This window comes from Camelus bactrianus, chromosome 10, assembly GCF_048773025.1.
Source record: "Camelus bactrianus isolate YW-2024 breed Bactrian camel chromosome 10, ASM4877302v1, whole genome shotgun sequence".
NCBI classification, from domain to species: domain Eukaryota; kingdom Metazoa; phylum Chordata; class Mammalia; order Artiodactyla; family Camelidae; genus Camelus; species Camelus bactrianus.
In genome coordinates, this window is record NC_133548.1 from 49,794,191 (window position 1) to 49,821,307 (window position 27,117).

General features: G+C 39.6%; 1 protein-coding gene across 1 annotated transcript in view; it reads left to right on the forward strand.

Annotated features, from left to right (window-relative positions):
* Positions 1 to 8,179: 8,179 nt before the first annotated feature.
* The window catches only part of UVRAG (UV radiation resistance associated), a 254,299-nt gene continuing 235,361 nt past the window's right edge, over positions 8,180 to 27,117 (forward strand). The window contains exon 1 of the mRNA XM_074372672.1: positions 8,180 to 8,522. Within this exon, the coding sequence (XP_074228773.1) occupies positions 8,406 to 8,522 (117 nt within the window). The 5' untranslated portion in view covers positions 8,180 to 8,405. The remainder of the gene's footprint in view (positions 8,523 to 27,117) is intronic.

The window sequence follows — 27,117 nt, forward strand, 5'->3', positions numbered from 1 at the left end:
GGCTTCACTTGGACAGGCAGGGAACTGGCTTCTTGAGATTTTAGGTGGGCAGGAGGGCAGGGCAGAGAGAGGAGGTTCCCTGGAGGGGCCAACAGAGGCTGGATTCTCCAGCTCCAGGCAGGCCTCAGGCTGCAGACTCCAGGTCAGAGGAAAGGCCTGTTTTCTGATGAGTCTCAGCCACACCCCACCCTCACCTGAGGATAGACGTGACCCTTAGCATCTGGCTCCCAGCTAAGCCCTGGGCCTAACCTAGGCCACTACACAAATACAGGCCAATGTTCTCAGCATTAATTTTGTGAAGACTGAATACCTAATGTGCACCAGAAACTCCACCATCTCTGCCTAAGAACAGTGACAATAACCAGGCCCTAAATCTTGGAGGGGTCGTGTCACCCAAATGCAGTCAGCCCTCTGTACTCGCTGGTTCAGGCCAACTGTATGGCGCCATTTATATAAGGGACCTGAGCATTCGAGAGTTTTGGTATCCACACAGATACCAAAGGAAGCCTGTATGTCTGTGCAGAGCAGAGGTCAGCCCTGCTCTAAGCTGTGTGTGAGGAACTCTAGGTAAATGCTGTGAATATTGCTTTGGGTTGGAAATTGTTACCTTGGGAGAGGCAACAGGAACCTCCTTTTCCAGACCCTCTGCCTTTGGACCGTGGGAGTGGGGCTGCCGGTTCAGCCCGAAGGTCGTCAGTTCATGTTTCTGCTTGTTGTTCCCAGATGTGGCCACTAGAGGGCACTGAGGATCGTTCTGAGGCAAAGGCCACACAGCGTCCTAAGCTTCCTTTTCACATTTTGACTCTTATCTAGCTCCTACCCAGCGGTAGAAGCTGGAGATAGTAAAATCACAGCCTCCCAAAAGCTCAGAGTTAGACAAAAATTTAGCATTCATCTTGGGCAACTCCTCCTAATCCGGAAAACTTGGCACAGAGAGGCCAAGGGACTTGCTTCTAATCACTCAGCAAATCAACATTTACCAATTCCTCCTCTTGACAGAGCCTGAGGGGCTTCCAAATTGAATGCCCCTATTCTCAGGTGCTTGTAATGTAATAAGGGAGGCAAAAATGCAAAGCACTTATACTTCTAAAAACCTTTGCCTCCTTTTATATTCCCTGTCTAGGTTCTAGATGTCACTGCTGCACACTCGTCAGCAGACCCAGCCTTCAGTCCTTGTGGGCTCTCCTCTCATGCCCTTCCCCACCGCCCCACTCCACTCCAACACCTGCCCGCTGATGCTGCCGCTGAAATTTTTGTCTCCCAAACCATTGCCTCCTGTCTCATCCCTAGTAACATATACTAACGAGTGTGGGATCCAGCCTGTGACACTGCCCTTACCGGCTGCATTATCATGTCACTTAGCCTCTCTGAGCCTCAGTTTCCTAATCTGTAAATGGGAATAATCTATATTCCAGAGTAAAGGAGATAACATGTACCTAAATACATGATGTATAAATAAAAACTATTAATCCAAGATTTGGCCTATAGTCTCTCATCAGGAAATAATAGCTGTCATCATCATCACCATCGTCATCATCACACCCTTACTGGGCCTCCAGACCTATTAGACTGATCTCTGTTTCCAGGTCCCTCTCCAGTTCACTGTTCCTGCAACAAAGTCCCCAGCCTTCCTTCCCTTTTTTTTTCTAATGAAAGCTTTAATGAGATATATCACATACCATAGAGCCCATCCTTTTAAAGTATATAATTCAGTGGGTTTTAGCATATTCACAAAGTGGTGCATCAACCACCACTCTCTCATTCCAGAACAATTTCATCACCACCCAAAGAAACCCCCATGGCAATTAGCAGTTACTCAGGCCCTGGCTAATCGTTAATCACTAATCTACTGTCTATATGAAGTTCCTATTTTGGACATTTTATATAAATGGAATTATACAGTATGTGGCCTTCGGTGTCTGGCTTCTTTCACTCACCACAGTGTTTCTGAGGTGCATCCATGATGTTGCATGTATCATGAATCATATGTACCATATATCCTTTGAAGCACAAAAGTTTTACATTGTGATGTAATCAAATTAATCTAGGATTTTTTTTGTAGTGTGTGACTTTATATCTAAAAGCTATAGCCTAATCCAAAGTTACAAAGATTTACTTCTGTTTTCTTCTAAATGTTTTAGAGGTTTTAGCTATTACGTTTAGATCTCTGGACTATTTTGAGTTAATTTTTGTATGTGGTTGAAGTGGGGTCCCACTTCATTCTTTTGCATGTGGATACCTGGTTATCCCAGCATCATTTATTGAAAAGATCATTCTTTCCTCATTGAATTGTCTTGGCCCTTTTGTCCAGTCAATTGCTCGTCAATGTGAGGGTTTACTTCTGGATTCTCAGTTCTGTTCCATTGACCTAGATTTCTATACTTACTCTAGTGGCACACAGTTTTGATTAGCTTTGTAATAAATTTTGAAATTGGGAGATGTGAATTCCAATTTTGTTTTTTTAAATACTATTTTGGTTATTCTGTGTCCCTTGCATTTCCATATGAATTTTAGAATCAGCTTGTTAATGTTTGCCAAAAAGGCAGCCAGGATTTTGATAGAGATTGCATTGAAGCTACAGATTGTTTGGGTGAATGTTGCCATTTTAACAATATCAAGTCTTCTAGATGTTTTTCCATTTATTTCAGTTTTCTTTAACTTCTTTTTAATAATGTTTGTAGTTTTCAGTGTACTGAAATTGGACTAAATTATTTAGGAAGAGAAAGAGGAAGAACTGCATAGTTATTCTTCAGATTCTTTTTTTTTTTTTTGGCTGTACTTTGCTGTTCATGGCAGTAAGTTCTCATCCTTTTGGTAAAATTTAGAGTCCTAAATAGTGTATTCTAACTAATGCAGGAAGTATGGTATGGGGACAGAGTTCAGGGATCAAGAGACCTAGGTTCACACCTTCTATCTGCCACCAAGAACCATGTGACTTCGGGCAGCACCTTTCCATTTTCAGAGCCTCTTTTTAGGCTTCTGTAAAACTGGGGCAATAATATCTACTTCAAAGGGTGCTGTGAGCATTGACTGTAGTAATGTATGTAAAGTATTTAGCCACAGTTAGTTCACTTTAGCCCTCCAGGGAAACCTTTCAGGGAAGGAACTCCATTTGCCTAAAATCATGCAGCCCGTAAGTTCAGGCCCAGACTAATCTTGATTTTTTTCTGACCCCTGGCTTGGAGCTCTTTCAGTCACACCACGTTACAAACAGGATGCTGGTTCTCAGAAACCCTGGAAACCATGCCTGCCTGGGAGTGAAAAAGGGAATTTAGGTATCCTTCAACCAGTCTATCCCCAGGAATGCCACCATATTCCTTTGATCCAATTGTCCTCTAACTCAATGAAGAAAGGGCACAACTTACTGTGGTTTTCATTCCTCCCCCTATCCCTGAATCTGCTCTTGACCCAACAGCCAGAGCAGCATTTTCAAAACATAGGTCAGATCACGTTGCGCCCCTGCTTAGACCCTTCAATAGTTGTATTCGTGCCTTAAGCAAAGTCAGACCCCAGTAGGGCTCCAACACCTGGCAGGATCTGGCCCCTGCCAGAATCTCCAACTTCATTCTGTGCCATCAGGGCTGGATTAAAAACTCCAGAATCCCTAAGCACAGAAAAGATAATGCTACTTTGGCTGTAGGAAATTACAAATAAAAGCAACACTAAATTGTAAAAGAAATGGGAAGAGGTCTTTTCTTTTCTTTTCTTTTCTTTTCTTTTCTTTTCTTTTCTTTTCTTTTTGAAATATCAATTTCTTTCCAAAAGTGTTCTCTTTCTTTTCCTCCTCCTCTCCCTCCTCCTCTCTCTCCTCCTTTCTCTGCCTACTCCCACTTGGCCTTCCTTTTAATCCCTTCAGTGTTCCCCACTCCTTCTTCAGCTGTTCCTTCTGCCCGAATTGCTCCTCTTGCTTTCACTAGCCTCCTCTGCCCAGTTAACTCCTACTCACCCTCCAGACCTCACTGTGAAAGTCATTTCCCAAGGAAAGCTTTCTCTGGGGACTTGGACTAAATCAGCCCCCTGGGTTAGATGCACTTGTATCCACTGTGTGTCACCCCAGCTGGTCTAAAACTCACCAGCTCCTGTGCTCACGTTGGCACAATTATAGTCTGTGACAGTGTGGAAACCACTGGAACCGAGGGCAAGAGGTTCCAGTCTTTGTCTCTGCTTTGCTACATACTTTGAGGGACCTTGGAAAAGCTCACTTTCTCTCTCTGGGGTCACGTCCAGTGAGAGAAGTCTGAGGCCCCGTGTCATCCAAACATTCACTTACTCAAGCATTCAACCATCCTCTGATTTTATTCATTCATTTCATCATTTTCTCACTGAAGCTGATGGAGCCGGTCCTCCGTATCAGGATGCTGGGGATACAGGATGAAGTGGAGAGCAAGAGTTCAGAGCGGAGTGGGTGAGACAAATACAAACTTCTCAGTGTATGGCTAGGCACCTGGCTACCTGTACTCAAGAGAGGTCGGGCAGCTGCTATGGAAGCCCAGAGGAGGTAGCAATTAGCTCACATCTAGGACTTTTTTGAGAAAGTGACCTTGAAGAATTGATAAAGAAGAGGAAGAAATGCTGCCCAGGGACCCGTCTTTCAGGTTTGTTGGGCATGTGCAGGCTCTCTGGGGAATGGCCTCTTTGTTTTATAATTCTCACCTGGCCTTCTGCAACAGTCTTGCTCTTCAAAGCTGCATCTCCAGGGCGGCCTGATCATCTTTCCAAATGACTTCCCGTTGCTTAAGATTAAGCCCGAGTTCTTAAGCCTGGTAGTCAGGTTCTTCTCACCTGGCCTCGTCTCCCTCTTCTAGCCTCCTGGCCTGTTGCTGCTCCAGGCAACCTCTGATTCAGCCACATTCAACTCTGAATGCTGTGTCCTCTACCTAAGTGTCTTGGCTTGCGCTGTTCCTTCGGCCTAGAATACTCTTTTCTCCTCTAGAAAGTCTTCCTGCACAACATCCTGCACTTAACAACTTCCTCTTCTGTGCTTCCATTATTCTTTATCATCTCAATGATTGCACTTACCACTTTGTACTGAAATTATCTATGAACTTCTTGTAGTCAGGGATTCTATCTGCCTCATTTCTGTAAATGTAGTACCCAGGCCAGCAACCTTGTAAAGCTCTGATGAGTGTTTGACTAAACAAGTAAGTGAATGGAAGAAAGAAGACTCTGTTGAAAAGAAGGGGACAGATTTAATTTATCTGGGTTTGAGACACAGAACGACCAATCTACCCTATTTTGCTTTTACCCAGTGCATCACACCCATGGAGTGTGAAGAATGAAGGGGGAGGAGGAAGAAGAGGCAACATGAATTAGAGTAAGTTTGCCTTTTTGGCTCTGCAAACTGACATTTTGATTTTAGTACCCAACATGGCTCTAGTTAGCTGTTAAATCATCAGCCATCCCAGGGAGGGGGTATAGCTCAGTGGCAGAGGCATGTGTGAGGTCTTGGGTTCAATCCGCAGTACCTCCATTAAAAACAAAACAAAACACTAAGAACCAAACAGGTCTAATCCCCTGTTGTTCATCTATCAAACTCCTAAGCATCCTCTATGAATTTTGTGAAGCCTGCTCTGACCTTGCCCACCAGCCACTGTAGAGTCTGTCATTCTGTTACCACTTGACCTTGATCTTTCTTCTGTCATTGCATGTATACTGTATTGGCTACCTTTTAATCCATGCACCTTAAACTTGGACATATGTTTTGCTAGGGGATTAATATGCTACTATATAAATATTATAGTTATTAAATTCTAAGTGATTACAAATATATTTATGTTGAAAAAAGTACAGCTATATTATGGAATGGGATCCAAAATAATACAAGAAGTCTTAGAATGAAATAGGACACACAAAAATAATGATGGGCAGCATTTATTGAACATTTACTATACTCAAGGCACTGTTCTAAGCACTTCATATGCATTCTCATGAATATTTTGCAAGTGGCAGGCTATTTCAGTTTGTTGCCATGTCCCTAAGAGTGAGTAGCCAGCTTTCCTAGTGTTTCTGGCATGTGGGTGGAAAAGTCTGAGAAGGGTCTGTAGTTTCGTGTCCAGTTATCTGCCTGATGCAGAGTTGAAACTCAGGAAAAGCTTGTGGAAAAGAATCACTCCTGCTCTCTCTGCTGAAATATCCTTTCTTCCCTCCCTGCCTGGTGAACTCTTATTGGAACTTCAATACCCAGGTTAAATGTTACCTTCACTGTGAAATCTGTCTCCTCTGGCTCCCACAGCCCGTGGACGTCCCTCAGACCCAGCACTAAGTCCCTTGACTTGAGGCTTCTGGCCTCTAGAACTGTGAAATAATTTTCTGTTGTTTTAAGCTACCCAGTTTGTAGTAATTTGATACAGCAGTCTCAGGAAACTAATATAGCTTGGAAACAGAAAAATGTTTTCTGTGAAATTCCACCAGATCTTGGAACCAGATGAGCTTTGGGATTTCCCAATTACTCTCTTCTTAACAAACACCTCACCACACACCTTACGCTCCCGGCATGAGGAACTACTCAATGTTTCAGAATAGGCGAGTGTGACATCCATCTTAGCCAGCCCTGGGATCAGATTCAAAGTATCTTCAGGTTTCTGAACACCCCTGAAAGACAGAATCCTTGCATTTTATTAAAATATTTTTAGTGCAATTATTATATGCCAGGTCCTGCACTGGCACTTTACATATATTGACTTACTAAATCCCCACAGCAATCTTGTTATTATTTTACAGATGGGAAAATTAAAGCTGAGAGACAGGAACTGCCTTGCCTAGGAACACACAGCAAAGAAGGTGGCAGAGCCAAGAGTCCAAAAGTTCCTGATTCTTGTTCTGCCTGACTCTAAAACACTGTGTTCTTTCTGCTGCATCAGTCCAGGCTGTGGAGAAATTCAGTCTCAGGTGGGGAAGGAAGATCATTCTACAGAATGACTTGATGATGTTTATTATAGAATCAATTGCTACAGATGCTACTATTATGAATTATGATCAAGGAGGTCTTCAAGGAAAAGGTGGCATTTGAACTGGGCCTTCACTTCAAAACCATGTCCTGGTGGGGAGGGCATAGCTCAGTGGCAGAGTGCACGCTTAGCATGTATGAGGTCCTAGGTTTAACCCCCAGTACCTCTGTAAAAACAAAGAAACCTAATTACCTCCCCTACCCAAAAAACAAACAAACAAAATGTCCTTATTCTCTGCCAGGCACCAGGAATTCAAGTATGAATCCGACAAGGTTCTTTCACTTGAGGAATTCACAGTATGTGAGCGAGTGTGTGTGTGTGTGTGTGTGTTTGTGGGAAATGTATGTGTGGCTGCACGGGTGTCACACACTTACTAAAAGACAATAGAATGCAACAGAAAAATCAGGAATTAGGTAGTGACAAGTTTCCAGAGTGAATCAGAGAAGCCCTTTGGAAGAATCTCAGCCACAGATGAGATTTGATGGGTGAGTAAGCATTAGGCAGGAGGAGAAAAGTAGCAAGGGTTTTCTAGGGACAGCGTCAACAACCTACTCATAGAAGTGAAACAGCATTCTGTGTGTCTGGCACACCTAGAAGCCCAGGGTACCAGTTAGTGGAGTGTGAGGAGGGGAGGGGATTTGTGGGTTGGAATTGGTCGTGGGTAGAGCTGGTGGGGCTGCGGAACAAGTTTCTGGTCTCAGTGCTTCTGCGTGGTGGCTTTCTGCCGAACCGTAAAGTATTCATTTTCAATTCCCGCACGTTGGCGAGAGCCCGTCAGGAAAAGATTGCTCAGGGAGCCCGCAGTTACATACCAGCCATCGCGACCCAGCAGGCACTAAATGGGTCCCGGTTACCATGGCAACTAGGTTAGGGCGGAAGTGCCTCTCCGAACTCTCACTAATCAGGTGACTCTCCTGCCTCCTGCACGTGACAGCAGAGACCAGGCGCACTTTCTACCTAATCTGACTCCGCCCCTCTTTTCCTTTACTGACAACTGACAGCAACCTCGAGCAATGGTCCTTGCGAATCCCGAGGAGACCCCGCCCCATGGTAGTGAAAGAACCAATTAGACTGGGAACAAAAAGAAGCAACGCCCCAAGTCTCACCCCGGTTTGACAGACGCAATTTAGGCCATCCCCGAGTCCCTCCGCCCGCAGCCCATTCCTGCCGGCGATGGATAGCCCGGCTGCCCAATAGCACATCCACTTTCTGTCGTTGGATCCCGCCCTCATGGGAGCTGAACCAATGGGCAAGCCAGGTCTCGGCGGGTGGTGGGGGTTGCACTGCGGTAATATGGCTCTTCCTTAGCCAGCGGCGGCGGCCAGAGGTCCGGTGGAGCGGTCTTTCCTCCGGGGTGGCGAATTTCTAGGCTGCAGGGGCTCTGCGGGTCGTGACTAGACCGTGGTGGCGGATGTCGAAGGAGCGCCGGCCCCGCCGCTTGCCGGCCCCCGGGTCAAGATGAGCGCCTCGGCGTCGGTCGGGGGCTCGGTCCCCCAGCCGCCCCCAGGCCCGGCTGCCACGCTGCCTCCCGGTTCTGCCGCGCGGGCCCTGCATGTGGAACTGCCGTCTCAGCAGGTAACCCCGCGCGCTCGCGGCACTCGGGAGGGGCTGGGAGGAGGTTCGAGAGGGGACCCCGTGGGCGGCGGCCTGACCCTGTGCCACCCGGGAGACCCTGAGAAGTTGCGGGGGAGAACTCGGAGAGCCGAAGAGGGCTGTCCGGAGGTCTTGGGAGCGGAGGGATCCAGTTGAACCTCTGGAGGATCCCTGAGTCCCAGGAGACCTCCCGTTACAGGAGATGGGCTGCGAAGAGACGAGAAGGACCCAGTGAAACTCCCTGGCTAGGTTGGGCTGGGGGCGGCCAGAGTCCGCTTCTCCCCCCTAGGGAGCTGGAGTGTCCCTGGCGCAGACCCTTCCCTTATCCCTCCTGGGAAGGGACGGGGGAACCCTAGTGTCACAGAAGAGAGGCAGAAAGCACTTTTCCTTTCTCAACCCACTTACTTGCGGACAAACTAGTTGGTACTCTGCTACGCGAGTCTTCAGGATTTCTAACATTTACTTTTAATCTCTTTTTATGAAGTACTTCTTTAAACTTATCAAGAAAATCCTTTGATAGTTTGGGTTTTCTTTCTAATTCTCCGACTCCCAGGAAGCACCTTTTAACAATTTAGGGGGCTGTTTGCTACTGCATTCCATCAAATGAGTATTTGTGGAAGGAGGATTTGTTGTATATATTCACGTCTTCCCCCATACTTTAGCAAGGTTTAGAGAGGGCTTCTTGGATCCACACTTGGATCCACAGTATAGGCAGATAATAGAGAACACCAAGTTTGGGGATCTGACAAAATTCTTTGTATCACCTACTTATTTGTAGAGTACTTCTTCCCTCCTCTCTCTTGCCTTTTTATTCCCCAAGGGGAGACTTTGCAGGAACATTAACATTAAAGAAACTTAAGGAAAGTACGTTTCATCTTTCCTCCACCCCCCGCCCCAAAAGAGGACCTAAGAAAAACTCAGTTATTGAGCGTTTACCATGTTGGATTTGTGCCAGGTGCTCAACTGGCTGATAGTTGATTTAATCCTCGTAACTCTAGGAGATAGCTTTGCTTTTTTTTTTTTTTTTTTTTAATGGAGAACTGGGAATCGAACCCTAGATCTCCTGCATGCTAAACACTCGCTCTACTGAGCTATATGCTACTCCCAGAGATAGCTATTTTTATTAGCCCCATTTTGTAGTTTAGGAGACTGAGGTGTAAATATGTAAAATTGCTTGGCCGAAGCCTTGCAGTTAGTAAGTGATGGGGCTGGATTTCAGAATCCAGAGTCTGACTGTAGCTCTAGCACATGGTTGTTGTGCTGCAGACTTGAGCAACCTTTTCTCCACTGTCTTCACACAGGACAGAGCACCTTTCTTCATACCCTTCCTCCAACTGCCCATCCCTGTTTTAGTACTTAGGAAAGCAGAGGTTGAGGGCAGAGGTTGGGGGCAGCAAGTGATGGGAAATGGGATAGATTTGAATACAAGAAAGTGCAAGGGTGTGGGGGGCAGTGCTAAAGGGAAGAGGAGAGTTGGAGATCATAGCTACAGTGATGGCCGTTGAGCTGAGCCCTTTGCAGAAGCAAGGGCTTTCTGTGTGGTCGAAGAGGATTTAAAAGACTGGAATAGCATGTGCCATGATTTTGTGGCGCTGTTGGGAAGGGATTTTGTGGAGAATATTAGGAGTTTGAGGGTAGTGAAATTTGGATTGTATTTACGAGGTGCTGGGGAAGAGTGAAAGTCTGGTGGGGGAGACTAGCCTCTGAAATGAGCATTAGTGTGAACTTCCGTGTGTGAGGAGAGGTGGATTGTGAGAGTGATTACTGGGAGAGGCAATGATGGGCACTGTTACAGGCATCCTGGAGAAATCCTGAGGAGTCCAGAGCCAAGAGGGGTTTAGTTTGGGAGAGCTTTGGGAAAGTGTGGGATTAGGAAAGAGAAAGCATCATTTGTTTCACAGAGCCTGTTCTCTGATAACAGTTCACAGTTAACATTGGGGAAAATAATCCAAACAAACTGTCCATGGAATAAATCCAACTGCATTTGTAAGCGTTTGTCTAATTTTTGGATTTGTGCCAATGGATGTATAGTGGCTTAAGTGTATGGCTGAATGCTCTGTGATCTCTGAGTATGGTTTTTACAGCTTTCTGAGGGTGTCATCCTTCTTGAATTCTTGGAAGGCAGCCTATATAACAAAAGCACTTTTACTTTTGCTCTTGACATTAATTTTGCTTTCAGGGTTAAAATACTGAAGTTTTTAGGATATAAATATATAACATTTAAAAAAGTAAATATTTTTGTTAAAGTGTTATCTGTATACAGTAAAGTGTACCAAGTATTAGTACATATCTTGATGAATTGTGACAAAGCAAAGCTATATAAGTACTACCCAGATTAAGAAATACAAAATTATTAGCATCTCAGAAGACCCCCTTATGTTCATTCCCATCTCTGTCTTTCCTTTTTCTCCAAAGGAACCAATATTCTGATATCTAATGTAGGAGGAAAGCTTATGCATATTCTTGAACTGTATCTAAATGAATCATTCAAAATGTATTCTTCTTTTGCTCAATATTGTTTGTGAGAGTCATAGAGTATGTGTGTGGGTGTGTATGTGTGTGTGTTTGTGAAACTTTTTTCTTTTAGCTTTAATTTGTCTTTTTTGCCTGTGGTTTTTGTAGTTTCAAAGGGTTAGATAAATTGGAAATCCAGTTAACTTTCTTTTAAATAATATTTTGAAAATCGTATTATTTTAATAGATTCCATGTGCTTTGATAAGGTATCAGTATTTCTAAACAGATAAACAAACCCTGTTGATTTAGGATTTCTACCATAAAGTTGATTTTTTCAAAGCATAGATTCAGTGGCTTCTCCTCCCCACACCGCCCCCCTCAATCCCTGGCCAATTTCTAAGGCAGAGGTTTTCACTGTTGACATTTTGGGTGGGTAGGTTGGTCTAAAAGATGCTTAGCTGCCTCTGTGGCCTCTATTCACAATATACCAGCAGCACCATCTGTCCTGCCAATCAAAAATGTCTTTAGATGTTGTCAAATGCCCCTTAGGGGGCAAAATTACTTCTGGTTGAGAACCATTGTTCTAAGATATCCTAAGGTATATTTTTGTTTTAAGATAGAGAGTATCCTGGCTATTATCTACTCATTTATTCCAGTGTTCATTAAGTCCCATTGATTCTAGTGGCTGTATTGTTTAAAATATTAATTTACTGTGTATTAGTTCCTAAAGTATTGTACTCCCCCCATCCCTAATCTGCCTCCAGAGATTTGTTTTGTTTTTGCCCAAAGAAAACTCAAAAAACTATGTATAAGACCTAACTTATTTTTCTTATTTTAGTCGACTTAAAGAAAACATTTAGTTAAGGCTGCCTAACTTCTGAACCTTCACACACGTGTGAGTACCAACTCCAGTCCTTAATAGCTACTTGTGCCATCGGGACTACTACTTAATCTTTGTCTCCTTTTGATTCTGTAGCATCTTACCTAAACTGTAATTTAAGCATGAACCAGTCACACAGTTTGAAGACTGTTTTTGCTCTTTAATTTTTGGCTGAGGTTTGTAATTAGCTACTGAATATAAGTTCATCTGAAGAATAACTTCCTTCACAGTCTTAGGTTTAGAATCTTGAAATAAAAATCTGTGTTTTGTGGTATAGGCATTTAATATGTTCTTAAAAGCTTGATTGAGAACATTTTTTTCCTCCCCAAAGGCTTCCTCCCTTGAATATAACCTAACTACATTTCTCAGCTACTCAGAGCTGGGGAGGCTTTTTTTGGTGATTGTTTAGTGACCCTTTTTGGGTCACTATATACATAAATGCTTAGTTTTGCATACAGTTTTGGGTCCCTTGAAGTATAAATGGAAAACCCCAGATGAAGTAGTCTTAATTTGGTTTAATCCCTTCTTTTTTTAAAAAAAATTGCAATTCATTATTTTTCTTAGACAGTTATCCATGGAATATATATGTATATATCGAACACATTTTTGTATAATAATGTTCATTTATGTTTGTTTAACTCCTATTGGTAGACTTTTCAACTATTTCCAGTCTTTCTCTGTTACTGGATTGCAATGAATGTTCATATACAGGTACCTTTGAAATCATTTACTTAGAGGAGATATATATATATATATATATATATATATATATATATATATATATATGTATATATACACATAGGCATGTACATTTGTATGAATTTAAAAAAATTTAAATTTGCATTTCTTTAATTATTAGTTATATTTTAATAGCTTCATTTATTGTATGTCAAACACTATGCCAAGTATATGAACTCATTTATATTTACATAACCCAATGGGTTTCAGCATCTTTGCATGGATTTATGTAGCATTTTAATTTCTTTTGTGAATTGCTTGTTAATGTCTTTGGCATTAATTTTTCTGATTACTTATGTTTTTTGTTGATTTAAAGCGTACTTTTCTTGTCCTTTTTTTTGTGAAGGAGGTGGTGTATCTTAGGGTTATTAGCCCTTATCTCTCTTGAGTTTTTAAAAATAGTCTTTAACTTTTAGAACAGTTCTAGATTTACAGAGGAATTGAGAAGATAGTATAGGAAGTTCCCATATACCCTGTACCCATTTTCCCCTATTCTTAACATCTGCCATTAGTATGGCGCATTTGTTACAATTAGTGAACAAATATTGATAGATTATCATTAACTAAAGTCTATAGTTTATTCAGATTTCCTTCATTTAAAAAAATGGTAAAATATACATAATATAAAATTTGCCATTTTAATCATTTTTAAATATACATTTCAGTGGCATTAAGTACATCCTCAATGTTGTGCAACGAGCACCACTCTCTATTTCCGGAATTTTTCATCCTTCCAAACAGAAACTGTTCTCATTAAACAACTCTCCATTCTTCCGTTCCCCCAAGCCCCTGGTAAACTGTTTTCTGCTTTCTGTCTCTATGAATTTGCTTATTCTAGGTCCTTCATATAAGTGGAATCATACCATATTTGCCATTTTATGTCTGGCTTGTTTCATTCAACGTAATGTTTTCAGCATTCATCTGTGTTGCAGCATGTATCAGAATTTGACTCCTTTTCTAAGGTTGAATGATACTCCATTGTATGTGTATACTACATTTTGTTCATTCATCTGTTGATGGATCCTTAACGTTTCCCTAGTATCCTTTCCCATCCTGCAGGCCACATTCTATTTAGTTTGACTGTCTCCTTCGCCTCCTCTTGGCTGTGACAGTTCCGCAGGCTTCTCTTCTTTTTGATAACCTTTACAGTTTTGAGTACTAGTGAGGGATTTTATAGGATGTCCCTCTATTGGAATTTGTCTGATTTTTTTTTTCTTCTTCTCATGATTAGACTAGGATTATGGATTTTGGGGAGAAAGGCCTGAGAAGTAAAGTGCCGTTTTCATCCTGTCATGTCAAGTGAACGTGTTGTTGACATGACTTACCGATACTACTGTTAACCTTCAGCATCACCAGTGAGGCCGTGTTTGTCAGGTTTCTCTGCCAGAAAGTTACTCTTTCCCACTCACTCCTCCACGCTGTCCTCTGTGGGCGGAAGTCACTCTGTGCTGTCCATGCTTAAGCAGTGGGGATTGATGCTCCCCTCCTTGAGGGCAGTATCTACATAAATTATGTGGAATTCTGTATGGGAGAGTTCTATCAGTAACCACTTCCTTTTACAGATGAGGAATCTTAAGGTCTGGGTAACTTTCTCAAAGTCACACAGAGTGTCAACACAGGGACTGCAGCTTCAGTCTTTGATGCTCACTTTCATAGGTACCTATTCTTTGCAGGGTTCTGGTGAAAAACAAAAGTTGTAAGTGACATCGAAGGCTGAGACCGTCATGCTTTGTATTTTATCTCCCACAGTACCTGTACATAGTGCTGTGCTGATAACATAGAATTCAGTATATTTTTTATTTTAAAATTTTATTTGTATGTGGGTCTTTCCTTTGAAGAACTTAACAGCCTAGAGAGAGGAAAGAAATGGGGTTAAAACACATACAAGAAAAAAATGTTAGAAGCATGAAAGCTTTCTAAAGCTTAATTAGCTGTACGTGACCTGTATTTTCCCCTTATGTATCTGTTTATTAGATACCTTACTTCTGTCAGTCTAATCATATTTTTGTTATGTTTTCAAAAGATCTGTTTTGTTGGCAAGGCCACTGAAGGCAGAGAGCGAGCTGTATCTTATTGGGAACATCTGCCCTGTGTGCAGTGCAGTTCAGTGTTATGTACATTTACTTATTCCTTCTGCAAGTATTTGTGGAGTACTTCCACAATTATTCCTTCCTCATGACTCAAATAAAGAAATAATATGTAGTTGTGTTGTACAGCTATAAAATAAAATGACAGCAATGTTTGAGCTGCTTTGGTTCTTGTAAACAAAACTGTATGAGGAAGCTTCAGAAACAAAGAAAGTATTAGCATCCTGAAATCATTATTTTTATGTGATAAAATGCCATTAGGAATTTAAGGGTTTTGTTTGTTTGCTTTTTGTTTTTTTTGTTTGTCCTGTGAAAATGTTTAGTTTTTCTTTGAAAAGAAAAGCTATGATCTTACTTAGTGTTTACTTTAAAATTTCTCTACTGGGTCACAATTCTTAACTTTGTGGCAGAAAATTCAGAAGTGAAACTGACTGGAAATAGAGTAAGAGTAGAATTGAAACTAGTAAGTTGGGCCTGAGTGCGTGGTAAAAATGAAAAAAAAAATTAGGTTTTCATAGTTTCCAAATATATATTTTTGATAATCTGTGTATTTTCATCTGTCAGACATATTACTACTAGAGGGAAAAAGAAGTATTTGTCATTTTAAATGAATTAATGAATGAGTGCAGCTACAAACTCTAGGTGTTGTAGAAGAATTAAAGGAAGATTTATATTAAGTGAAGGGTTGAAACATTTTAGGCTTTATACTTTATTTTAGGTTTAATGCCATCAGTAATGTCTCAGTTAAGTTTTTTTTTTTTCATGTCTTGTATTTTAGGAGTTGTATTCTTAGATTGTACAGATAGAGGAGCACATGGAGAATGGAAACTTGACATTGGCATTTTTTCAAAAATGTAATTCCTTGTATATCTTCTTGGTTTAGTGCTATATGATCTTGTTTTCCATCTTATTTTGAGATGGAAACATGAATTCTGAATCAGAATTTTATAGATGTAAAATCTGAAGCCCTCAGAGGTAAAACTATTCCCCTGGCTGGAGACTTGGTCTCTGTTTATTCCCACCCTCAAGCGTTAGTTTAACAAATCTGTATTGAGTGCCCTGCTCCTCCTGCTAGTGGCAGAGACCTGACCAGATTGTGGGTCTCTCATAAGAAGTTCCACTGTGCTTGGCTTGGTGTTTTGAGAACTTGTTTCTCTTAAACTTACCTCTGTGCTTTGACACATTATCCCTACAACTTTGGGGGATTTTAGGCTAAATTAAAATGTGGAAAAGGCTGTCTTTTAAACTTCTTTACAGGATAAGCCCTCAGACCCCACCCCCTGTCCTCTTTTATGGTGTGAATTAGTGAAACTTTAGAGTGTCCCTCTGTAATTTGAGTGATCAGCCTTCCTGTTTTGTCCCTGGGTACTTACCATGTCTATCTTCTTTTGAATTTTCCATTAAAAAGTCTTGATTCTTTACCTCTTCAAATTTCTGAAACGGCAGCCATCTGGTGATTGTGGTTTTTTTGAGGTCAGGAATTTTATTCTGTGTAATATTTGACCATGATGCCATAGACCTCATTTACTAGTAACGTTATTAGGCATTGAAAACCTCGAGTCAGGTTTATTTCTTGGTGGAGGAACTGAGACAGCTAATGGTAGAGCTGAGCATTAGAGCCCAGCACTTAGGAGTCTGTTTGTTGGTCCATTGAAATATTGGCACTTTTTCCCAACTTGGTTTTTAGAATGTCCTATAAGATGCAGTCAGACTTTTTTGAAAATAATGAGGAAAACAGGGAAGCTGAAACTGGTAGCTACCTTTGGCTTTTGTCAGAAGACTTCTGGGTAAGAAAAAAGAGAAGATACAAACGAGTGAAAGTGAAAATCAGACCTTTATATGGTCTGTTTTTCTCAGGGGAAACTTCGTCCTCTTTTAACAAGACTGTACTGTTTTTTTTTTGACTAAGGGCTTAACTGAACTGCCAGTAGTTGATGTGTTCATGTTAGCCTATGTCAAAACTAATTCTAGGTGCAGAAGTAGAAGAAACTGACTGAGTCATCCATTTATTCAACAGATACTTATAAAGTACCCCCTCTGATTTGTAGTAAGCGCTAGATTAGCAACTATATGTCTTCTTTCCTCCAACCTACTTATGTCTTTCAGAGGACTTCCTGTCATAATTCTAGTCATTTTTTGGTATAAGAGCTAATACAGGAAAATAAAACTTTAAAAAAAATACAGTGTGAAAATAATTTAGCAGTATGAAAAAAACTTTTAAAATTTTGTCTACCTTGACGAATGGAATGTCATTGAGAAAACTGGTGCTTCTTTCATCCACTAAAATGTTAATATTGGGGTATATGTGACAAGCAGCAACATGGGGAAGACTCTTAATTTTTCATTCTGAAACTAGATCACAAAGCAAGAAAGGCAGGTAGGCCGTGGGGTGCTCATTTCAGGTCTAGGATATTTTAGATGACTGTACTCATTACGGGATACAATTGGTTCCATTTGTAGAACTGTGTATATAGTAGGTATTTCAGGCTTGTTTTCATGAATTGACTTGGAGTTTCTCCTACATGGAAGAAATATAAATATAAAAATACAGAACAGATGTCCCAGTGCTCTGGAATGACTGGCTTACTTTTGATATTCATTTATTTCTATCAGAAGACATCAGTCTGATCATTAGATGGGGACACTACAATTACAGAATTTCTTAATTGCATATTAGCTTCCTTTTTTTGTATTTTACAAACTCAGCAATTTTAAAACTACTTGAAAACTATTAGAAGTTTTTCCTCACTATTATTACCTTAATTTTCAAGAAAAGGTTACACTATCAGTATCCTTTTTAATGAGGTAGCAAAAATAGGCAGTGCGTTTTAGACGTTATATCAAATATAAAAAGAAAATAAATTGGTACTTAGAAGTAAACATAAAATCTGTTAAAATGGAAAATTTAATTAATTGTTACTAAATTTCTGCTGTGTACCAAATTCTGCATTAGACTCTTGCATATGTCTTTCTCTAACTTCTCTTATTGTTGGAGTACCAGAGTATCTTTGAATACAGTTTTATAATTTCCTAAAAGGAAATAATTATTTCTTTAATATGGTGCGTTAGGAAGACTTGTAAGGCTGGTTCTGGGTGTAACTAACTGAGAAAAACACTGTGTTCTGGTCTTCGGTTCTTAACTTCACAGTGGGAAGATTGGGTGTCTGTATCTCTGTGCACATTTTTAACCTCTGTGCCTCCATTTCCTCAATTGCAGTTGCTTTACTTTTTGTCCCTAACGTTTTCATTCCACAGATACCGTGCTCAACGCTGTTATAGACTATCATCTGTTCAACAGTTATTTTTTTGAGTTTCTGCCATGTACACCACAGTGGTGAAGAATATGGATTCTAGAGCCTGATGTTTAGTTCAAATTCTGGTCCCACCGTTTCCTAGTTGGTAGTCTGGAAGTTACTTAATCTCCCTCTGCCTCAGGGAGGCTCAGATCATATGGCCATTTTAGTAGGTGTGTAGTGAGTGGTATCTTGGTGTTTTAGTTTGCATTTCCCTAATGAGAAATGAATGTGGAGCATCTTTTCGTATGCTTATTTTGTATCTGTATATCTGTATATCTTGTTTGGTGAGGTAGGTGTCTGTTAAAATCTTTGGCCCATTTTTCAACCAGATTGTCTTTTTTTTTAATTGAGTTTTAAGAGTTCTTTGTATATTTTGAGTAACAGACCTTTGTCAGATTTGTCTTTTGCATATATTTTCTCCCAGTCTGTTGCTTGTCTTTTCATTCTCTTGGCATTCTCTTACACAGAGCAGGCTTTTTAATTTTAATGAAGTCCAGTTTATCAATTATTTCTTTCATGGAGCATGTTTGGTGTTGTATCTAAAAAGTAATTGCCATTCCCATGGTCGCCTAGATATCTCCTATGTTATCTTCTGTGAGTTTTATAGTTTCACATTTTACATTTAGGTCTATAATCCATTTTGAGTTGATTTTTGTGAAGGGTGTAAGGTTTGTGTCTAGATTCATTTTTTTGCATATGGATGTTCAATTGTTCCAGCACCATTTGTTATTTAAAAGGCCATCTGCTTTGTTGTATGGCCTTTGGTCTTTTGTCAAAGATCAGTTGACTATACTTATGTGATCTATTTCTGGGCTCTCTATTCTGTTCCTTTGATTTACTTGTTTCTTCTCTCATCAGTACCACACTGTCTTGATTATTGTAGCTTTATCTTAAGTCTGGAGGTTGGGTATTGTTTGTTCTTCTAAATTTGTTCTTCTCCTTCAATATTGTGTAAGCTGTTTTGGCTTTTGTAAACTTAGAATCTGTTTGTCAGTATCCACAAAATAATTTGCTGGGATTTCGATTGGGATTGCGTTGAATTTATAGATCAAGTTGGGAAGAATTGACATCTTGACAATACTGAATCTTCCAATGCATGAATATACAATGTATCTCTGTTATTTAGTTCATTTTTGATATCTTTCATCAGAGTTATGTAGTTTTCATTTTTGGGGGGTACTAATGTAAATGGTATTATGCTTTTAAATTCAAATTCCACTTGTTCATTGCTGGTATATAGGAAAGCAGTTGGCTTTTGTAAATTAGCCTTGTATCCTAAAATCTTGGTATAATTGCTTAGTTCTAGGAGGTTTCCTTTGGTCGATTTTCTTAGATTTTCTACATGGACAGTCAAGTCATTTGTGAACAAAGACAGTTTTATTTCTTCCTTCCCAACCGCTATACCTTTTATACCTTTTCTTGTCTTAGCTAGGACTTGTTTTTCTTTTCTTTTTTAAACTTTTTGTTTGTTTAGAATTTCAAGGTTATTGAAAAAATGTAAAAATAAAACTTGTACAGGAACACCTTTATACCCTTTACCCAGAGTCATCTATTGTTAACTTTATTCCATTTGCTTTATCATTTGCAGCTCTCTCTTCCTGTGTACATACAGATATAGATAAGTATTTTTGTATGTGAATCATTTGAAGTTACGTACACCATGACCTTTTATCCTTAAATTCTTGAGTATATATTTCCTAGAATAGATATGTTGTCTCTTATATCCACAGTATAGTTACCGGTTTCAGCAAATTAACATTCATATAATACTTTTATCTGATCCGTGGTCCATATTCTGTCAGTTGATCCCATAATGTCCTTTATAGAAAGTTTCCTCCTCTAGTTCATGATCCAGTCTCGAGTTAGGTATTGCATTTAGTTGCCTTATCTCTTCTTAAGGTAGAGCATTTCTTCAATTATTATTATTATTATTAGTCTCTTTAATGTCAGTGTTATAATACAAACCCCTTCCTCTCTTTTTAAAATAGACCATTCTTCATTTTCTGTTTAGCTGATGTTTCCTCATGATTAGATTCAGATTATACATTCTCAATTGGAATTTCATGTGTGGTGATATGTCCTTGATAGGGTATCACTTCTGGAAGCACGCGATCCCCATTTGTCTCTCGTTGGTAATGTTTATTTTGGTGACTCAGTCAAGATATTATCTGATTTCTCAACTATGTAATTCTCTGTGTGTGTGTGTGTGTGTATCTGTGTGTGTGTGTCTGCCCTTGCAACTAACTAATAAACAGGAGACACTTGGGGACCAGGCGTATATCCTGCTCCTCCTCTTCTAGGTTTATCACCCACTGATGATTTTTGTCTGAGCTAATCTTGTCTGTGATTGTGGTAAAACAATGATTTCCCTGCTCTTAGCACTCCCTCCACCTTTACCAGTCTACCCTTGGCATTGAACCGGAAGCAAGAGTGGAAGGTTAGTTTTGAGGAGAGACTAGTGGTGAGAAGAGTGATTAAGAAGAGTGGTGGGGAAAGAAGACTGCTGATGAAGTTTCTAAATAAGATAAGACTGAGGCCTGAGCTGTGCGGCAAGGTGAAACAGTCATTCATTCATCATTCCTTTAGTCTATCAGCTAACATTCATTGAATATCTGTGTGGCTCCACAACAGCCACATGGGATAAAAAGACAGTTTTGGTTCTTAAGGAGCTTATAGTCATTGAGGCTACAGAAAGGCAAAGAGTTGTGATAAAATATAACTGCTACTAAAAGCTATGTATAAAATACAACTTTAAATGTTACCATACACATAAGGCTGCTGTCTTATGGCACAGTGAAATATCTAATCTTACCTATGGTTTACTCATTAGTTCATCCATCAGACACTTACAAGTACCCTCTTTGTGCCAGGCCTGTGCTCAGCGCTGTGGGTACAAAGAGGAATAAAACTTGGTTGCTGTATTTAAGGATCACCCCTCTTTTGCGGGGAGCACAGGCATATGGACATTGTCAATAAAGTATGATTGTGGTGGGTGCTGCGATGGTGGCATGTACATAATATAATATATATACATGGCACGGAGGGGAGAAGTCATCGTCTTGGTTTGGGGCAGTGGTTTGGAAAGGGAGGTCACAAAGGATGAATCAAAAGTAGTGATTCTGAGTTGGGTCTTGATGAATGATTTGACACTTGTCCACTTAATTGTAGACGTTCATTTTAGTCCAACTTTGTGATTACACTTGCTGTCATGTTTTCCTCCAGCCAAGAATCATGGCTCGTTGTCACACACTGTTACAGAAATACCCTTTACAAAATTACTTATGAATGAATTTTCCGCTCTTACCTTTTTTTCTTTCACCGTGCTGCCTTGTGTTTTTAGTAGCTAATCTCTTTAAAACCTCTCTTACAGAATTTTTAGCCCCAGTAGTTAGAACCATCTCCCCCATTTAACAGGTGAGAGAATCAAGGCCCAGAGAAGAATGTGGAAGAGCTAGAGTTCACACCCAGCTATTTTGGTTCTAAATTCGGAGCTTTCCCCACTGTCTTACTCCGTTTGCTTCTTGGATTTAAAATACAGTTTTCTGGGGGGAGGGAATAGCTCAAGCACTAGAGCACATGCTTAGGATGCATGAGGTCCTGGGTTCAATCCCCAGTACCTCCTCTAAAAATAAATACATAAATAGACCTAATTACCTCCCTACCTAATTACAAAAAAAATTTTTAAAAAGTAACAGTTTTCCAATTTCATCTTTGTCTCTACCTTCACAAACTTGTATAGCTGGAGTTAAGTGGATAGATTTTTGAAGCTACAGGTAAACTGATCACTAAAAGCTGAGGAAACTGTAAGGTGATTGATGAAAATAGTAACATTACTAAACTGTCATACATGCCAGCACTGTGTCTAAGTGCTTTGCAGTTCCTCCATTTACTCTTCATCACAGCTCCCTGAGGTAGAAACTGTTACTAGCTCCATTTTACAGATGAGATATCTGAAGCTCAGAGAGTTTAATTACATTCTTAAGTGAAATAGCAGGGCTGGGACTCAAACCTAAGTCTGCTGAGTTTATACCACAACACAAAAACAATGTTTGGCATAATTGGAGTAAGTGGCTCACAATCTGATTTTGAACTGAAGCACACCCCGTTTGCTTTTTTCAGGTTGATTTGACTGAACTCCGTTGGTAGATGGGCGTCTCTAAAACTGTTTACCCCAGTGCTATGTTGTACAGGCTGTTGCACAGGAGTTAGTCTTCATGTTGTGGGTGACTTAATCTGTTCATCTGTTCTTGTGGCTGAGCATCTATAAAAGTTTTCCTGTATTATTTGCTTTTGCAAAGTCAAAGCTTCTTGGTGCAGAAATGGAAGTGGGGCAGAGACCCATTTTAATTTAATGTTATTGCATTTATGTAGGAGAAGTATTCAGAGGTATTGAGTCTTCTGTTTCATTGTGTAGTTCCTGGCACATCATGGTTACTCAAGAAATCTTGAAATACTTTGGTTTGTTAGGGTACAACGTACAGAAGAGAATTATGAAGACATGAGGATGTTTGTGAATGTTGAGAGCTGATTGGGACAGATTGGGATCAAAGATGGTACTAGAAAGTAGATTGAGGGCCTTTGGGTTTTTTTAGTAAAGCTTGTTTTTAGTGGGAGGACCTCATTAGATACAGGCAACCTCGGTTAGTTCTGAGGCAAAGAGAAGGAGGTAATGGGAAGGAAATAATGGAAACGAAGACGTGAAGCATCTGCGTTAGAATTACCAAGTTATAGTTTGCTGATCTTGGTAGGTTTTAAGCATAGATTTTTGCCTGAAATCTTAACATTTAGTGCTTTATAATGCCTTGCACTTTCTTAAGGAATTATGAAGAGCTTACTATTTGTAAGTGAGCTCTTGTTTGCAGAAGAGGAAGTTGATGCATGCATAAAAGAAGGAAGCTGGTTTTTCATAGTATACACAGCAGTCGCTTTAGGGCAATGAGTGAAAAGTGTGGAAAACAAGAAACATATGCCAGAAATATTGTGAGGAATTGATGGGCTGGGTGGCTGATTAGAAGTGGAAGTGGGGGCAAGGGCATCTGCCAGGCAAAGATGTCTCAAAGGTTTTGAAACTGGATTTCAGGGAAGCAAATACCTAGTGTACATGCACATGTGTACACGTAGCCGAGGAGAGCGGCCTGGGTCCAGATCTTGATTTTGCTGCTTGCTGACAGTGTAAACGTGGGTAGGCCCCTTTACTTAGGGCCCCATTTTATTATCTTAAAAGTGAGTAAAATAACGTAGATTCATGCTTATTAAACTCAAAATGTGCATCCATATCATCTGGGGATCATGTTAAAAATGTACATTCTGATTGAGTGAGGTCTGTAGTGGGACCTGAGAGTCAGCATTTCCATCAGATGCCCACGTGATACCAAGTAGCAAAGGCTTAGATGATCCTTCCCAGTTCTGCAGCTCTGTAATCCTGGTTATGGAATGTTTGTCCTCTGGAGATGTGTTATACTCTTGTGACTTTTATCACCTCTGTTTAGATAGATGAATTCTAAATCTGTCCCTTTACTTCAGATTAGAAATGCCTAAACCAATTTGTCATCTTATACTGATAACCACATCCCTTTCTTGACATCCCTATTTTTGTTAATACTTTGTATTTATAAAGTACTTTACAATTTTTCAGAGAGCTTTTATGTCCATTATTTCATTTGATCCTTAAAATAACCCACAAAGGTAAGCATGCAGGAAGTATCTCCATTTTATGGAAGAGGAAACAGACTCAGAGAAAGTAAGTGATTTGCCCACTAGTGAGTGGTTAGAACCACCCTGGAGTTCAGGATTTTGACTCTAGTTAAAACTTGAGTCTGTTAAAACTGTGTCACACTGCTTCTGGTAATGGCTATCACAGATACCTGTGCTTAAAGGTTGGTTGTCATCTCTGTTTTTTAAAAAAGATAAATTTAATTTTATTTTAAAAAATAGATAATCATGTGGATCACAGTTCAAAGGTAATTCAAAGAGGATGCAATGAAGAGTCCCCATACCACTCTGTGCCCCAAATACCCATTTTCCCTTCCCTTTGGCAACTAGTGTTATATTTTATGCATCTTACATAATTATATTCTTTTTCCCTATGAACACAAATAATAACTTGTTAAACATACTGTATAAATCGTTTTGTACTATTTTTTTTGAAAATGAATAGTCTATCTTGATATCTTCCATATCAGTGCTGAAAAAGCTGCCACGTGATTTATTCTTCATGGCCCCATAGCATTCCGCTGCAGGATATACGTATTGTAATTTAGCTAGTCCCCTATGGTTGAATATTTAACTTATTTCCAGTTTTTGCTAATGTAAACCATAGTGTATTACATATGTCATATTGCGTATCTGCAGGTGTATTTTTAACACAAATGCAGAAGTGGAATTGCTGGGTCACAAAATATATGCATCTGTGATTTTGGTAGATAGTGCCAGGTTGCCATGTTAGAGGTTTTACCAATTACACATTTTTCAGCAAAGTGTCTGTTTTCCCAATGCCTTGCCTCTGAATATGTTATCAGACTCTGTGGTCTGTGCCAATTTTAATGTAGTTTTAATTCGCATTTCTCTTATGAGTGAGGCTGAGAATCTTATTGAAGCGCTATTTGTATTTTCTGTGAATTATCCATTAACATTCTTTGCCAGTTTTTCTATTGTGTTGTTGGACTTTTTTGTTACTGACTTCCATGAACTCTTTATGCTTTAGTGAAATTGTCTTTGTTATGTGAATTAAAATTTTTTTCTTAGGTTTTTTTCCCTTTGACTTTGCATATGATAGTTTTTGCCATGCATTATTTAAAAACATTTTATATGGTTAATTCTGTTGATTTTTTTTTTTTCTTTTTATAGCTTCTGAGTTTTATGTCATTCTTATACCTTTGGGGTTTTAAAAAAATTCTTTGTAGTTTCTTTGGTACTTTTATACTTCAGTTATTTACATCTGAATATTTTTAAGCTACTGGAATTTGATATAAAGTATAGGGTATGTTTCCTATATATATACGCATGTTTCTTTTCTTTCCTTCCCTTTCCCTTTCCTGATAGCTCTATTGCTCTAACACCTTTATTGATTAGTTCTTATTTCCCTAGGGGGCCCTTTAACTCCTTCAATTCTTTTATTAATCTTCTCTTCATTCTCAATCATATCCATTATCTAATTAGTCTCCCCATTAAGCCCATTTTTGTCTTTAGGTTCCTATGTAGTCTTATCCTTTCTTTCTGTTCTTATTGATATTACTTTAAAACCTTTTTTATTGTGGATGTTTCAATGAATAATGAAACATACATGTGTATATTTCTGTGACTAAATATTACACTTAATAACTGTCACCTCCTGGTAGATCTTGTTTTATCCATACACCTAACTACTTGTCCTCCCTCCTTCACCCAGTTATTTTGAAGCAAAGTACAGGCATGATGTTACTCTTAACACTTGGACTCCTGAAGCTGTCTTCTGTCTTCCAGTTTTTATCCTCCAGGTCATCCTGTGTAATTCTGTGTCTCTCTTTTTTGGTCTTTTTTTTTTTTAATTGAGTTATAGTCATTTTACAATGTTGTGTCAAATTCCAGTGTAGAGCACAATTTTCAGTTATACATGAACATAATATATATTCATGGTCACATTTTTTTTTCGCTGTGAGCTACCACAAGATCTTGTATATATTTCCCTGTGCTATACAGTATAATCTTGTTTATCTATTCTGCATATGCCTGTCAGTATCTACAGATTTTGAAATCCCAGTCTGTCCCTTCCCACCCCCCGCCCCCTTGGCAACCACAAGTTTGTATTCTATGTCTGTGAGTCTGTTTCTATTTTGTATTTATGTTCATTTTTTTTTTTAAGATTCCACATATGAATGATCTCATATCGTATTTTTCTTTCTCTTTTTGGCTTACTTCACTTAGAATGACATTCTCCAGGGGCATCCGTGTTGCTGCAAATGGCGTTATGTTGTCAGTTTTTATGGCTGAATAGTATTCTATTGTATAAATATACCACATCTTCTTTATCCAGTCATCTGTTGATGGACATTCAGGCTGTTTCCATGTCTTAGCTATTGTAAATAGTGCTGCTATGAACATTGGGGTGCAGGTGTGTTTTTGAAGTAGGGTTCCTTCTGGATATATGCCCAGGAGTGGGATTCCTGGGTCCTATGGTAAGTCTATTCCTAGTCTTTTGAGGAATCTCCATATTGTTTTCCACAGTGGCTGCACCAAACTGCATTCCCACCAGCAGTGTAGGAGGATTCCCTTTTCTCCACAGCCTCTCCAGCATTTGTCATTTGTGGACTTTTGAAAGATGGCCATTCTGACTGGTGTGAGGTGATACCTTATTGTAGTTTTGATTTGCATTTCTCTGATGATTAGTGATATTGAGCATTTTTCCATGTGCCTGTTGATCATTGGCATTTCTTCCTTGGAGAATTGCTTGTTTAGATCTTCTGCCCATTTTTGGATTGGGTTGTTTATTTTTTTCTTATTGAGTCATATGAGCTGCTTATATATTCTGGAGATCAAGCCTTTGTCGGTTTCATCATTTGCAAAAATTTTCTCCCATTCTGTAGGCTGTCATTTTGTTTTACTTATGGTTTCCTTTTCTGTGCAGAAGCTTTTAAATTTAATTAGGTCCCATTAGTTTATTTTTGCTTTTATTTCTGTTGCTTGGGTAGACTGCCCTAGGAAGAACATTTTTTGAGATGTGTGTGAGATAATGTTTTGCCTATATTTTCTTCTAGGAGGTTTATTGTATCTTGTCTTATATTTAAGTCTTTGATTCATTTTGTGTATGGCGTAAGGGATCTTCTTTGGTCTTAACATTTCTAAAATAATAGTTCTTTAATAAATGCTCATTGAAAGTATACGCTGGTTATTTTTACCTCAGATTGGCTTTTTCGTGTGTACAAACTCCAGTTCTTTAGTTAGATCATCTACTCTGAAACTGGAGAATGCCACGTTTGTATCCTCACAGTTACTAGCTTATTCTGTAAAGGAAATAACAGCAGGTGAAATAGAAGAAAAGGGGAACAAGAGAGGGAGAATGAGAGACATACACGGAGAACAGTACTGTATCTGTCACTACGAAGGCCTGTTTCTTAGAGCAGCACTCCCCAGAGGAATCATGGGGG